General features: G+C 36.1%; 1 protein-coding gene and 1 long non-coding RNA gene across 29 annotated transcripts in view; one reads left to right on the top strand and one right to left on the bottom strand.

Annotated features, from left to right (window-relative positions):
- The window catches only part of LOC145657565 (uncharacterized), a 128,762-nt gene that overhangs the window by 884 nt on the left and 111,277 nt on the right, over positions 1-16,601 (bottom strand). The gene's annotated exons all lie outside the window — the stretch shown is intronic.
- The window catches only part of ttn.1 (titin, tandem duplicate 1), a 142,833-nt gene that overhangs the window by 20,357 nt on the left and 105,875 nt on the right, over positions 1-16,601 (top strand). For 18 of the 27 annotated variants that reach the window (XM_081713255.1, XM_081713256.1, XM_081713251.1 and 15 more), the window contains 13 exons: positions 754-1,239; positions 1,520-2,023; positions 2,303-2,347; positions 2,690-6,460; positions 6,905-7,183; positions 8,696-8,977; positions 12,778-13,062; positions 13,699-13,986; positions 14,485-14,775; positions 14,992-15,276; positions 15,755-15,871; positions 15,978-16,251; positions 16,384-16,570. In XM_081713255.1, the coding sequence (XP_081569381.1) occupies positions 754-1,239; positions 1,520-2,023; positions 2,303-2,347; positions 2,690-6,460; positions 6,905-7,183; positions 8,696-8,977; positions 12,778-13,062; positions 13,699-13,986; positions 14,485-14,775; positions 14,992-15,276; positions 15,755-15,871; positions 15,978-16,251; positions 16,384-16,570 (7,094 nt within the window). The remainder of the gene's footprint in view (positions 1-753; positions 1,240-1,519; positions 2,024-2,302; positions 2,348-2,689; positions 6,461-6,904; positions 7,184-8,695; positions 8,978-12,777; positions 13,063-13,698; positions 13,987-14,484; positions 14,776-14,991; positions 15,277-15,754; positions 15,872-15,977; positions 16,252-16,383; positions 16,571-16,601) is intronic. The other 9 variants (XM_081713272.1, XM_081713269.1, XM_081713273.1 and 6 more) reach the window with 7 other exon arrangements.

Raw genomic sequence — 16,601 nt, 5'->3', positions numbered from 1 at the left:
TTGGGCATGAGCTATTTATACCAAGACCTGGGTCCATCACTGTGTCACATTTTGAATAGGCATTCATCCACAGCACAGCTATTTAGCCAACAGCTATATTACCTAGGTCATGCCTTTTACACCATGTGTTCAATCAGTGTTTAAACTAGACCAAAGCTTGGTGCATAAATGGGTATTAAAAATTGTGAAGGTCACGTCTTTTGTCATGTAAAAATAGTATCTAATGTGCTGAGTTTAATGAATTTAAATGTACTATTTGTGCTAAATGAAACATTTACTGAGAAATGTTATTAAGGAATATGTTCTCAAATTGATTTAACAATGCTTTTTATTTGCTAGCAGCCAGATGACTCCATCCTGGTTTGTTTGCCATCCAATAGCACCACTGTTTTTGATCCAATCTAAAGGATTAGGCATGTCCAATATTCTATTAGTTTAATCATGGATGACCAGCTTAGACATTTCTTACATTGGAAAAAAGTAAATCATTAAGAAATATTTTTAATTAATCATTCTTTGTTTCAAGCATTTTAAAATATTTAAACATTTACTAATATTCTAGTTAAACACAGCCTCCAGTCTTTAATGAGCATAGTGCTTCCTCTCACACTAATTGCTTGTCTCTATCCATGGACTGTGACACCTTACTTTACCAGTCCTGCACTGCTCTAACTACTTCTGCAGTGTTCAGAAACCAATGAAGGATATAAAGCGACTGACATAATTCTTTAATTTTATTTCTTCATTGCTCAGATCTCAATGTGAAAGCCATAAATAGACAAACTATGTTGACCTCTGGAGTATCTCTTTCGGAGAGGGTCACTTCCCACACCCTGACTGAGACTCATTCTTCTTCTACTGTTCAAACTTCTGAAATGGTGTCCACTATGGAAACGGTAACATCATCAGTAAAACTCATTGGGGTCCAGCAGAAAATTACATCCATGGAAGAATATCCCAGGAGTCCAGCCTTGACTCTGAAAATGAATGACCTGACAGTCAACCTGGGTGATGTCGCTCAGTTCAACTGCTCTTTTGATGGGCAACCTCTTATGGAAGTTGTATGGGACCATAATGGAAGAAAACTTATGAATACAGAGAGAGTACAATGTTTGCATCATGGAGGGGTTTTGTCTCTCGTCATACTCAATGTGCAACTTTCAGACCAGGGAACTTACAGCTGTACTGTTAAAAATATAAATGGCGAGAATCGAACATCTGCGTGGCTCACCGTAGAAGGTGGTTACAGGTTTATCTTTTCTGTAATGACCATTCCATCTCATCATGCTTAAAGCTGATGTTTAATTTAAATCCTAAATATTTCCCATATGGTTATAACAAACAGTGATTTACAGTGTAATATTTCATGTAATTAATTTTAATCCTGTATGTAGTTTAATCTTTGACAGGCCTGGCCTAACATCATCCAATCATTACACTAACTTTTCTATCAGTGCTACAATATCTTCTTACTGATGAATAATCCCTAATAAATTTCCCTAACTTTATTCTCACTCAGCTAAGGAAGCAAAGCCCAAAGCAGAAACCCCCATCCCTTCTGATTCTGACAGTAAACCTTCTAAAAGTGAAAATGAGTCCAGTATAAAGGATTCTTACCAAGAAAAACAGGAATCTATAGAGAATGTCGGACCATTACATTTTTCCTCTCTGAAGGCAAAGTGGCAAATAATCCAACATTCCTACCCTGATCTTAAACCATTGCTGGACTGTGATATATATGAAGAAATTCAACCCAAATTCCTTGTGAAACTGCCCCCAGACATCCTTACAAAGCAAAAAGAAAATGTATCTCTTTACTGTATAATTAAAGGAATTCCCTCTCCGTATGTGGTTTGGTTACACAACCAAAAGAGTCAAGAGTCTTACTCCCTGAAACATGATGGGCCCTTGTACTGCTTAAATGTAATGAATACTGGTCCCAGGCAAGGGGATATTTACACATGCAAAATTATCAGTGCTGCAGGAGACAATGCATGCAGCACCCAGCTCAGGCTGAAGACAGGTTGGCATTTGCATGCTTTGGTCTTTCTCATCTTTTGAGGCCACATGTTCTTTTATTCGCACTCTTATTACATAGAAGACTCTTACATCTCTCAAAAATACAGCAAAAAGAAAATGACTGTGTTGTGATATCCTTCATGGATGTTCTTCAAGAGAGATGTTGTCCATTTTCTTACATTTTGAGTAGGAAATGGAAATAAAAGTTACTATCAATGTAATAATGATTTTAACCACTCTTTGCAGATGCTTACATTTATTTATTTGTATTTTCATTTCACAGTGCATACAGTGGAAGAAGAAGCTATACATGTGGAAGAAGCCAAAGGTAAACTAATCATACAAAAAAAGAGTTATATTATTATAAATTGTATTTATATTAGTAATGTTATTTTTATTAAACTCATGCTGAATGTTCTATATGCCCTTCTTTTACTAAGTTATTGATTAGTACTACAATCAACTACATCTGAAGCAAACATAAATTCCTTATGTAATGCTGTATGGCAAGTGAAGATAATTTGATCTATTTTATGTTGTGCTTGCACAAATGCATTTGATTTCAAAGTCACACAAATCCCAAATATCTTAACTAACTAAAAGCTGGTCACATTTACCTTTTTCAGCATGAAAATTGTAAAATGTAAAAATGTATCCTTTTTGTGCTTAGCTTTTTCTAGTTTGGCTGTGTCTTCTGAAGAGGATTCTTGTACAACAAGCTTCCATATAAAAGAGAAAAGCAAAACCTTTGAACTTCAGCCAGAATACAAATTATATTCAGAAAAAATACAGCAAACACTAGAAAAGCCAGTTTTTGTAACCAAACTCTTCCCAGCAACTGTAACTTCTGGAAACACTGCTACATTTACAGTAATTGTGTCTGGATTTCCAAAACCTATTGTTCAGTGGTATCACAATGGCCAAGTAATAACCACTTCATCTGTTTATTCATTTATCCAAGAGAATGAAGAATTCACTCTCATTATAAACAAAGTTAAGAAGGAATTAGAGGGCGAGTATTCTTGTACTGCAAGCAACAGGTTTGGCATATCATCATGTGCCTCTCTTCTCCATGTTAAAGTGAAAGATGAAAAGAGAGTGGATCAGGCTATTGGACAACCTCCATATTTCACCAAAGCAATTGAGTCAATACAGCGCACTGTTGGTGCCCAGGCTGTGTTTGAATACAAAGTAACAGGAGCTCCACATCCTGACATTCAGTGGTTCAGAGACAGCAATCATATTCAGCCTAGTAAACACTGTATTATTGTTAATAATGTAGATGGGTCTGGTTTCATAAAGATAATGAGCATTCAGCAAAAAGACAGTGGTCTGTATTCATGTAGAGCAATGAACCCTCTGGGAGAAGCCTCTTGCAGTGCTGAACTAGTTGTCTTCCCTGATACTGACTCAGCCTTTCAATGGCAGGAACAAATCATTTCAATGAAACAGAAGATTTACAAAGCATCTGTTTCTGAAAAAGCCACAGAGTCTGGCTTGTACAGTGTAGATCTTTCTGAACAGGCCAGAAGGAACATGCAGGAAAGACACCAGACAAGTTATACAGTTGGCTCTGAGGATGGGCAGACTATAGCAAGTAAGCAAGTAGGTGGTTTAAAAGACATAGATGTTTCATCTGCAACTCTACAAAGGGAGCAGTTAACTCACCAAGCTACAATTCTGCAGTCTCAAGAAATGCAAGAAGGACTAATTCTTGTTCCAACACATCCACAACATTCTGTGGCAAATCCTATGAAACAGCTCCAAATGGTAGCAGTTACTGCTGCTGTTAAAGAAAGTAATGTCTTCAAAGAACAGCATTTTGATTCTATTAAAAGCCCTGAGGTTTTAGAACTTGAACTCACCAAAGAACCATCCTCAATTATAATGTCTGCCATTTCTGAGAGTGTAACACCTCTTACAATTGTGAACACTCAGCTCTTAACTAATAAAGAAGCTAAAACTATACAGTCATCTCCAGAACCAAGACACGCCATTAGTAGCCATCAGGTTGAGACTAAATTAGACATCTTAAATGAAGAATACAAAAATATCCCATTCCCTGTGCAGGAGAAAAGCTTCAGAGTTAACAAAGGAGTTAAATTATTATATTCTGCAGTAACTTCAGAAAATATGCAACTTACAGAAACTCATTCGTCATCACTACCAACCATGGAGTCCACAGAATGTTTAGTAGGAAAGGAGAAAATCAAGCCAATATTGACCTCTATCAGTGAAATAAATTACACTCTTTCAAAAGAAAGTTCATTAGAGACACATAAACCAGTTAAAGAAGTTGCACAGTTGTCCAAAAACCAGGTCTTAAAACCAGCTCTTGTTGTTGAGGAAAAGCATAAACTTCAAGCAGACAAAACAGTAACAATACAAGGTCTAGACAGTGCTGTTTCAGTGCATACCCAAAAAGAGGATGGTCAAGTGCTTCACCTACAGGTGATTAATGACCAAGATAGTCTTCCATCTGAGGGTAGATTTATGAGTGAGACACCAGGAACAGAGATTGCTGATTCAAGAAAAAGCCCTGTTCTTTTATACACAATTTCTGTGGATGAGCAGACAGCGGTTAGTTGTGAGCTGTTATCACAGGTTTCTGCTGAGGAGAACACGTTACCCATAAAACCACTAAAGGAGGCGCCTGTTATGTTACATCTTCAGTCTATGCAGTCAGACACTACTTTGTTCAAAGAAGAGTTACTTTCAGTAATAAAGCCAGACCAGCAAACGGCAGTGCAGAAGCAAGAAAAGGACCGTAAGCATGCAATTACTACAGTGGAAAGAAGGGAAATAAGTGATGATTACTCCAAGGACATTGATGTTTCTGTGAAAGAGGTAAAGGCTGAGCACAGAAAAGAGCCAAAACCTTTAAACATACTTCACATGGTCTCAGAACCTATCCAGCTTCCAAAGGAATATCCATTTATGAGTAGTGTGAAGGAACAGCACGCACTTGTGCAAAAGGAAAACCACTGGAATCTTATACATGCAATGTCCGTGACAGACAGACAAGCTTTAGTGGAATGTCACACAGATGATCTGAAGGTAATGGACAAATCTACTTGTAAATTGGGTTTAGAGTCCCAAATTACTTTGCATCCTCTGCATATTGAAGAAAAGGCCATATCCACAGAAAATTGTGTCACTCTTGAAGCTGCAGAGCAGGATTTTGCTGTACAGATACAAGAGGGCCAATCTGTGAGGCAGTCAATATTAATAGAAGAGAAGCAAACTCTGACAGGAGAAGTATCAAAGAACATTATCAAGTCAGAAGCAACAGAAATAAAAATTACAACACAGCCTAGAGGACATATTTTACTGGCAGAAGTACAAGAAAGCAAAACCCTTCCAAAAGAACTAACATTTGTGATTTCCACACCAAAGCCACACAGCTTGGATATCAAACAACAATTGAAAAATACATTGCTGTCTGCTGTGGCCTGTGAGCAGCCATTAATTTTGGCTGATGTGGTGGGTAGTTTAGAAATTGTGGAATTTAAAGAAGTAAAAGTGCATAAAGAACCAAAATACACAGTTTTCTCATACGTCATTATAACAACATCTGCCCCACTGGAAATAACAATTGCATTTGAAGGTGAATATCCAAAAACAGCTGAACTCAGAAATGAGCTCCAGATAGCCTTACATTCTGTAATATTTGAGGAACAGCAAGTCATCACTTCTGAACAGCCTGGCACAATATCATTTCTCAGACCTGAGAGAGTACAGCTTCACATGGCTACCTCAAGAGAGATATGCTCACCAATGGTAGAGACCATGCATTTAACAGAAACTGTGGGTGTGTTTGCACCACCAAAAACTGAGTTTGCTGCTTTGACGACTGAAGCTCGAGATTCATTTCAGTATATTACTGTTGCACTAGAGTCAGAAAGTCAGATGACTCAGTTGACTACTGAAGCAAAAGTGGATGTACAAAAGTCCATTCAGACTAGAAGACAAGAGAGTAAATCTATGTTACTACAAGGCTATCAGCGAGATGTAGGACTTTCACATCTTATCTCTGATATGTCTATAGCACCAATTCCAGTTGAGGAGTCTATGGAGGTTCTTATTCAGAAAGAAAGAAAGGAAGAATTTCTTAAAGATGTGACAGAGAAAAGGACCTCAGAGCATCAAACCTTGGCTAAGGATGCTTATTTTGAAATGCCATTAGAAGACTTTGCTGTGGTAGAGAATAGTGTGGTTACATTTACTGTTAGAATAAAACATGTCAACAATGTTAATTGGTTGTTCAATGGTAAATTGATCAAATCTGGCAAAGAGTTCAAATGTTCCAAAGACCAGTACACATATACTTTAGTAATCCACAAAGTTACAAAGGAAAGACACGAGGGAGAATACACATGTGAGGCTGTAAGTGAAGCGGGCAAGACTTCAACATCATCAAGGCTCACAGTGGTCTCACAAGGTTGGATTATGGGGATATTTTTTCACCATAAATGAGGCATCTAATCCTTAACACTTCAGTTTAGGTGTAGAACACTCCGATCATTACTAATTAACCACTTGCCATCTGTGTCACCAGCATATTCCCATCACTTCACTTTTTTCTTTATTGGGTGGGGATTTTTTTCATGTGTGGAAACATTCACTTTCTTCTATTTTTTTCAATATATCAATTTTCTTTTGCCATTGTTTTGTCTTTTACTCAGCTCTTCAAGCATGTGTTGATATATCATGTTGCTGTGACATACTCCCCATGAAAAGATTAACACCACTTCTTTTTCACAGTCACTTGAGGACTACTACCATTTCCATGCTGTCCATACTTGACCCAGCTGAACACAGCCTAACTACTAATAATATTAGTTGTTGGAATATTTATTTGTGTTTTTTATCTCACATAATCCAGTGCCACCAGTTTTCAAGAGAAAAATCCATGACCTTGAAATCAGCACTGGCAACGCTGCAAAGTTTGAATGCGAGACTGAAGATGCATCCAATGTGACCTTTAAATGGTTCAAGTCTGGCTCAGAGATCAAACACAGTGACAAGTACAAGATCATCAGCCATGTAAGAACATCATCTCTGGAACTCCCAAATTCAACTAAAGCAGACAGTGGAGAATATTCCTGCTTTGCTTCCAACAAGCATGGCAGTGTTAGCTGCTCTGCTAACTTGAATGTTGCTGGTAAGTAAAATGAGTTTTCTTTATTAAAAGCTTTGCTTCTTGAATGGAATAGATGGTGATTGCAAATCAGCTGACAACCACCGATTTATTCATGGCAATGAATTCTTAAAGCAGTTAGGGTTGGAATGATTTTTCTGCATAGTTATTGCTGCATCTATAATCTGGTTATTTTTATACTGATTTTATAGTGCTTCTAAATCTGAGGGGGTAGGTGAGAAGCTAAAACTACCATTAGCTGTGGGCACTATTTTAGGATGCCACATATCCCTTACAAAGTTTTAAAATGTAAAAGACTGGCTCTTTTATTTGCAGTCTTTTGAGTAAAAAGTCTTCAAATAAATTATTACTAGGCATTGTTTGTTGACAAGTTATTTGTTATGTCTTGTTTTGTTTTGTTTTAAAATCATAAAGGGAATGCATAGACTTTCCTCTTCTTTTTTACTGAGTTAAAACCCCTCATCTTTGAATAACAAACACCTTCTTTCTTGGAAATTTTGGAATAACTGACTGATAACAGGATCTTCCCAATTAAATATGTTCTTGGAGAGAAATGGTATCTACAGGACTTAACTATCGACTCTCTTTGAATAAGAATGTGAAATAAGGGTAGTTCCACTGATAGAAGTTTTTGCTTTTGCAAGGCATTAATGTCTCAAAAGTCTCAAGCCTTGTGCAGTACAAATAACATCTATATCATCGTTATAGATTTAGATTAGTAAAAAACCTTTTGGGTGTAGCTGTGGGTATCTTGAGTGTGAGTTAACACCACTTCCATGAATGTCATTTGGAAAAACAATAGCAATGAGCTTCATAAAACACTGGATTGTAAACTTACTTAAAATAAAAATAAATCTTGAGATTATAAAGGAAAATGTAAAATATAATGGAATATATATATATATATATATATATATATATATATATATATATATATATATATATATATATATATATATATAATTATTATTATTATTATATCGTGGTTAATTTTATTGGAATATCTTTTTTCCTTTTTTGTGACAATGAAAGGTGTGTGTTTTTCATATTTCATGTACATTGTAATGGAATTATGGCTGGATATTCAGTCATCTCTTAAAACATCCCCTTTTTTACTTCTTAATTTATCACAAATGGCATGAAATTATTCCAAATAATATATTCCCCAGACCCACCAACATTTGTGAAGCATGAAGAAAAACACTGTTGACAAAAAGGCAGTAACTACACAGTTGTGATGCCAAGTGATTGTCATGTTTATGTGACATGGCTTAAGAGTCATTAGATTTTGAGTGTTGAAGGAAAATGCAAACATGCTTTTGAGGGATAGTATGTGGCTGCAGTTTATGGACATTGCTCTTTAAGAAAGTGGAACTTGTGAAATGCTAAGTAAGGTTGTTTGGGAGAGTTGCAGTGCTGTATTTTACTGTTATTAGTTGCTGATGATGGTTATAGTGACAGAAATTAAACAAATGGTCCATGAAACTTTCAATTTGTGATTTTTTTTATTCTCAGAAACCCCTTCCATCTCAAAAGAATTACAAATGCCGGATGTAGAGAAGGGTCCCAGTGCTGTGTTTCAGTGTGAGCTTATTGGTCCAGCCCCATTTGGATTTAATTGGCTTAATAATGAAAAACCTATCAGTTTGGATAAAAAGCACAGGCTTCTTTTCCAAGATTCAATAAAACATTTGGATATATGTTCATTTGAAAGATTAGATGTTGGGGAATACCATTATTATTTATCAAATCAAGCTGGACAGAAGTCTTCAAAATCAGTTACAACTGATTTAAGAGGTTAGTATGTCAGAGAGAGTAGCCACGGCTGGTGTCCCCATGACTAACGTGTGTTGCAACTAACTTGCAGCGCGGGTTATATTTTATGCTTTAAACTGCTAACAAAGCATTGTGCAACTTGTGGATGTTCTGAAGCTGGTATGACCAAAAACAACCAAAGTACAGCTTTAATGGTATGCTCAAACTGCAATATCAGGTACCAGTGAAAGTTCTAGATTAAATAATTCATTTTCAAATGAAAATCTCTGAAAACAAACATTTTCCTCTTTTCTCACAAAATGTATAACTTTCTCAGTGTTTCCATTGTCTGTCTGCAATTGTTCATGATATTTTGAGTCATTTTGGTTATACATTAAAAAAAAAATTGTAGAACATTTAGTTTATTTTTCAGTGGAAGGTATGTCAAAATAAAAATGATCTCAATGTCATTTCAGATTGTGGGACTGGAAAACACAAAGCAATGTGACTTACTATTCATTGAAATTAGTCTCTAATATGTACTTGATAACTAATATATTCCTAGAGGAGTGACTGTACGGGAGTGAGTGAAGAACATTCTTCAGTGCCTCAGTACCTCTTGAAATTCTTGAAATGGACTATGAACCTGAGAGGATTATGGTCCACATTTGCAGGGTTCAGAATAATTCTGGAACAATTAGCTCAGTGATGACTCTTACAGTGGAAAATAGATTACAGTGTTTAATAGATCAGCTTCAATGGTTCATATCATCTTGAGAAACTATTTGGGGAACGTGCGCCTTGTGCTAGGTCTTGCATATCTTCAGTGGCTGCTTTGACATGTTGATTCTCAGCATGTGGAAAAACCAGTGTTTGTCACTTGTTTTTACCTTTTTGTGGTTCTTTTCCATTGGAAATTCAAAAATGAGTTGCTGCATGGACTCTTCAGAGTTTTGAATTTAATGTGTAGGTGTCTGGTGTTATTTTGGTTGTTGTGTTAATTTGTTCTTTGCACTCTGACTTGGAGTACATTTGTTTTTGGTTTATGCAAAAACTGTGGACTTTTCACATCTTTGTGAATGCCAACATCTTCTTAGGAATCTGAAGAAAACATTAAGAGAACCTGGAGATATGGCAAACTCCAACACCTGAGTCTGGCTATCCTTTTACATTGAGGAAGGGGACAAATGTCTTTCTTGAACTTTCTGGCCACAGAAAACATGTCAGATGTTGCTTTGAAGTTTGCTTGATATGGTCAATAATTATCTCTAATAAGCCACACTAAGTACTCTCAATTAAATAATATAAACAAATTTTTCTCAAGTTTTCTCTGAGCCTGTCTGTTCAGAAATATACAATTCACATTTTGGCAAGGTACCAGCAATGTTACGGATATGTCATCTTCATCCCATGATACACTGATTCAATTACTGTAACTTGAATGCACATTTCAGTGATCCCAGAAATTATTTGTGATTGATACAATGATGGACAATGTTTGTCTAAGACAATGTTTGTCTAAGACAATGTTAATACAAAATTAACAAGGAATCATTTAGAGCTGGAATGTCTACATGCACATACTCCAAAAATATCTAGAAGATAGTCATGTGAAGTATGAACTTTTCATGGAACTGACATCTGTCATGCTGATGCAAAAGCATTGACAGGAACATAATTTACTGGATTTTGTAAACTTGGTTTATTTTTAAAAAATAGTGTATTAGATCTAAATTTAGTTCTTAGTTACATATCCACATTTGTATCCAGCCAAGTACACAGAATGAAAGCCCTTGAAATAAAGAAATGAAAAAAGGGGCTGTATTAATATTTATGTATTTATTTAGTGTGACTATGTTCCTCTCAGAGCCTGCCTGTTTTGAGAAAGCTAAAAGGTATTGCAGTGCACATGGGCAGAAAATTAAGACTAGCGTGTACATTCAAAGGTGCAGACATCTGTCATCTGTACTGACCACAACAAAAGGATATTATAGATGGGCTCTTTTTTTTTCTTTGTGAACACCAGCCCACTAAAATGGAGTTTGAGGAAGCTTGGATCTATATACTATGATTTGATAAGTTTGTTTTAATGGTGTTTCTCTTAGATGCTGCCTGTTCTGTGAAGAAACTTAAGGGAATCATCTTGTGATCAGAAACTTGGACTTGAGTGCAGAAAATGATTGTGAGGTGGTACAAAAATGCCAAGCAGATCGACACTTATAGATACAGAAAACAACTGGACATTCTTGAGTTTAAGAATGTTTACATTACAAGTACCAAATAATCCAATGAAAGATATCTTCTTTGAAATTTGTAATTTATATGGAAGTGCTTTCTTTGATTCTCAAGCAATTTTATCTTAGTTATAATTTAGACAAATTGTCCCAAGAAGATATTTTTTTCCTCAGAACTTGCTCATTTGGTGATAAAGCTCATGGACATCTCTGTCCTTAAGAGCAGCAAATTGCAACTTGAGTGCACATATGGGCCCCACAAATGTTTCATACATGGTACAAATATGGAAAGCAGCTAAATGCATCATAAAGATACAGCACAAAAGCATCTTTATGAAACAAACAAACAAAAGAAATCCTGTATCTTGGAGTGCCTCTGTGAATACAATGCAATACAGTAAATACAATGTTGATACTCCAAGAAGATATTGCTATATATAGTGATTGGTAGATACAGTGATTAGTTAGTATGAAAGCTTAAACATTCCCATGTTCCATCTACCCAGACTTATCATATCGCAATAATTTTAAAAAATGTGTTGAGTATCTAATAATGTTTCTCTTTTTCATGCACAACTCTTTAAATCATGAGTTCCTTCTTCTTCGACGCTACCTAATTTAATATAATCTGAAGGATGTTTTCATTCCAGTGAGCACAAAACTAAGACTTTTATGGAAATTCTTGTTTTTCATACATCTCATTATTTTCTACACAACTATTGTTGGACTATATATATCTGCTATAAGAGAGGAAGGAGCTAAAGTTTTTAAGTACTCTTATCTCTTAGAATCTACCTGTCTTATGAAAACATAAGCAGATCTCCTAATTTTAAAGACTGAAAAATAAGAATGGAATGCTTCTTTACTGTAACTCCAGAAATATTTGTCACTTGATACAAGGATAGCATATATCTCTATATATCTCTTATATAGATAAAATCAAAGTCACAACAAACTTTGAGTGTACCTTTGAGTATCTGCATGAATCCAACAAAGAAACGACTGGAAACTTTTTTTTTTTTTGTGAAGTTTCAAATGCACATGAAACTGATTAGACATTTATAAATGCACATGACTCCAGGAGACATCTGACATTTCAAAAAATGTCCATCTTCATGTTTTGCTCTTGTAAAGTCTTAAATGTGTGTACCCTACAAGTGCAGAATGATATTGCAGTGTTGGACTGCATGGCCCCTTGGATAATATTGCTCTTGATCTTACTGTTGTACTACAGTGATTTCATCTAATGTTGAAATTGTCAGTTATTGCACAACCTTGACTTGACCTTGGAAGATAGCAATATTGGATCTTGAATATTGCCAAAGTTTCGTCTCTACAACGATAGAAGGCATGTTCTCTTAAGTGATTGATTTCCTTTTGCCTGTTTTGTGGACATGGTATGATTGACTTGGCTCAATTTATCTACTTCTGCACGCTTTATGTCAAGCTTGAAATGTGTAATTCTCTTCCATGTCTGAATTTCTCATATAGAAAATATTGAGGACTGGAATGAATTGTTCTGTTGTTGCTGGCATGTTGTTAGAAGATATATGCCTGGTGCCTGCTGTTTTGAAGAAAGTAATTTAATAATTATCTTGTTCCTCTTAGAACCCCCATGCTTTGTGAAGAGGTTGAAGGACACAGTTTTCCCAATGAGAAACAAATTAAGACTAGAGTGTACTTTCACTGGAACTCCCAAGTTGTTTGTAACATGGTATAAAGACGGAAAGCAGCTGTATGCCTCATATAGGTATAATACAATAGTAACGGAGAACTCCTGCATCTTGGAATGTCTACATGAATGTAACAAAGACACACCAGGAAAATACTCTTGTGAAGTCTCAAATGCCTTTGGAAAAGATATCTGTCATGCCAATGTGACAACAGTGACAGGTTTGTATAACTTTGGATTCTTTCTATTTGAGTACAGACCTATATTTTTATCAACCCCTGGAGTGAGACACATTCAATATTGTTGATATCATATATAGTATGCAGATTTTGATGTTAGTCTAATTGGCCCATCATAGTTAATATGCATAAATGTTTATGCAGCATTGGACAGAATTATATTCTGGAAGAGACTTTTTGTTCAAAAATTACCAAACAATTTGGTTCTTCTCAGAGCCTGGACAATTTGAGCAAAAGCTTAAGGATATGCAGATTGCCATGAAGCTTGATTATACATTTCCTGGTGCTTCTAAAATATTTGTCACCTGGTACAAGCATGGCAAACAGATCTACACCTCTTATAGATACAGTACAAAAGCTGTTGGAAACTTATCTTCTTTGGAATTTCTACATGAATGCACAAAAGACACTATAGGAAGATACTCGGGAAGCACTGACATCTGTCATGCTCAAGTTTCTGTAGTTTCTCAAATATTTTGATCTTCCAGATATTCTTATTCTGTTTTGGCTTCCTTGATTATCGGACCGAACATTACATGCTAGTATAACACTGAACCTGTTGTTCAAGCATCTGTCATCATCGCAGTTATGTGACTGGTATGATGTTGTTCCTCTCAGGACCTGCTCAATTTGTGAAGAGGCTGTCCAACCAGTCCCTCCAAAAGGGTCAAAAGTTGAGGCTTCAATGCTCATTCACTGGAAACATGGAAAAAATATTTGTCACATGGTATAAGGATGGCAAACAGATCTATGCCTCTTCCAAATACTGCTCCAACGTCACTGGAAATACTTGCGTCTTGGAAAGTCTTCATGAGTGTGACACAGACAGTGCTGGACGATACTCTTGTGAAATTACAAATGATGATGGAACTGATATAACTCATGCAGAAGTAACCATAGAGACAGGTTAGTATATTGCAGTGAAATGCAGCAGTGGAGTCTCTCAGTTATGCAGCTTACACTTCAGATTTTTTTATTCTTAAACTCTTTTGTAGCCAGTTTAATAAAGCCTGAGTTGTGTCCTTTCATTTTTTGTTCAATCTGCTTTCTAATATGTAGCTTCATTTTTGATAAAAAGATTTACCCTAAGAAGTTTAGATTAGTGGTAGAATGGAGTTAGACTTACAGATAACTGGAACAGTAGCAATAAAAGTTTGGAAAAGGATGGCAGAAATATCTGAACTGGATTAGGGGGTATCATCAGATATCTGTTGCGGATGGATAGTAGCCCATATCTGGATGTTTTGAGAGCATATAATTAAAAAAAACCTTTTCTGGGGGTAATGTAATGGGAAAACGTCTTTCCTGTCTGTGAAAGAAATGTATCACATTGCTTCCCCTGTGACTACCTGTGTGTGTTTGCGCATATATGGTAACTGACCTTAATGTATGTTGTGATTTTAGAACGGAACATCTCACCAACCTTCACTAAAAAACCCGAAGAGCACATCGAGGATATCGAGGGAAAGTTGGTAAAGCTTGAGGGTCATGTATCTGGATCACAGCCATTGTCTATCAGCTGGTACAAAGACAACAAGGAAATCTTCAGCTCTGACAACTATGAAATGTCCTTCAAAAACAATACAGCTGTACTGTATATTAAGAATTCCCAAACCTCAGACAGTGGCACGTACACATGCAGTGCCTCTAATGAAGCTGGTGTGGCCTCCTATCAGGTGGTCATCACTGTTACAGGTATGTAGTATTTGATTTATTTGCTGGGTGTGATTTGTCCAGCTGTCCTACTTTTCTGACCTACTTTTTCTTTGCACTGTTTTAAATTGTTAATAAGTTTACAACTTTTAACCCAGTCCTTGGGGCCAGCCCTAAACTACCTTGTTTGTTACCTCACAAATAAAAATGTACAGTCAATGTAGGTTTTTTTTTTTTTTTTCATTTCTTGACATCTAGAACAACAAAGGCTGCCAACATTTGATGTCACCCTTAAGCCTATGACAGTGGCTGAGGGTGAGAGACTTAGCCTTAGTTGCCATATCTGTGGCAGCCCCCCTCTGAAGATCCAGTGGATGAAGGACAGAAGGGAGGTGTCATCTACTAACACAAAGATCACATATTCTGATGGAATTGCAACACTGATTATTGAGAAAGCCTCCAGAGCTGATGCAGGAGACTACCTGTGCAAGGCAACTAACAAAGCTGGAAGTGATTTTTCCAAGGCCAAGGTCACTGTCCAAGGTATAAGTTGAATCTTAGTTTGTTTGTAATGATTTTTTTTCTCATATTTCTCTTTGCATTTCTTCTCATATTCATAGTTTTATTTTGTTTACATGTTGTTTAAATGTTTACATTCTTTTTCAGTGTGTAAAATGTATAATTGCAGTTTCATTTGGCTTAACATGTTTCTACATGTTTTAAAAATCTATGAAGCCTTTTCAGTTTTAAAAAAGTTACTTCTATCATGAAATAATCTATCTTGAAATCAGTTTGCATTAATGTTATAATTATAATCACTCTTGATCTGTTTTACCCTTGATTTTAATACATTTACAAACACAAATTAGTAATGTGTTTCATGATACAGGCATTAAATAGCAGACCTTAGCCATTGCAGATTATAAAATATCGGTTTATCCAGCATTGTTGGACAATCATTTTGCCAGTGTATTTCTTCAGGTTTTCTATGTATTGTCTTTCCTCTGTTGGATTCACTCAGAAAAAGCAGGAGCAGCTGCCCTGTCAACCCAAGCAGCCCCTGCAGTGACTGAGCAAGTGAGAAAGCTGGACAACCTGTTCTTCATTGAAGAACCTAAGAGCATTCACATCACTGAGAGTAAGTGATTGTTCCCTTATACACTATTTTGTGTTATGTATTTTTTTGGAAGTTGATATTTAATGTTATATAAAATGATGGTGTTGTTTCATGTTCTTACTCTTAGAGAGTACTGCAACCTTCATCGCTAAGGTTGGTGGTGATCCCATTCCGAATGTGAAATGGATGAAGGGCAAATGGAGGCAGATGACTCACGGTGGCCGTGTAACTATTGAACAGAAGGGACAAGAGGCCAAGATGAAGATCAGAGAAGTGACTAAATCTGACTCTGGCCAGTATAGATGTGTAGCATCTAACAAACATGGAGAAATTGAGTGTAGCACTAGCCTCACTGTTGATGAGAAGAAGGAGGTCGCACCTGAAATGGTGAAACTGAAGAAGTGAGTTTGACATTTGATGCTTGATATTTTATATTTTGTGGTCCTTATTTCAAAAATGAATGCTAAAATACTTTAATAAAAAAAAATCACTTTAATAACATTTGACATCTGGCTCTCTTTTGCTGTGTTCAGGACACCATCAAAGCAAAAAAGTCCAAAAGAGGACAAGGACATTGACATAGTTGAGCTACTAAGGAATGTAGACCCAAAAGAGTATGAGAAATATGCTCGCATGTATGGCATCACAGACTACCGTGGTCTTCTTCAGGCCATTGAACAGATAAAAAGAGAGAAGACTGAAGAAAGTGGTAGAAGACTGGTAGATTTCTATTTTATAAGCTAAAAAAACC

Source organism: Electrophorus electricus, chromosome 4 (assembly GCF_041902795.1).
Source record: "Electrophorus electricus isolate QZ-2024a chromosome 4, ASM4190279v1, whole genome shotgun sequence".
Taxonomy (NCBI): Eukaryota; Metazoa; Chordata; class Actinopteri; order Gymnotiformes; family Gymnotidae; genus Electrophorus; species Electrophorus electricus.
The sequence above is the reverse complement of the archived record's forward strand: the minus strand, read 5'-3'. Positions and strand labels throughout refer to the sequence as shown.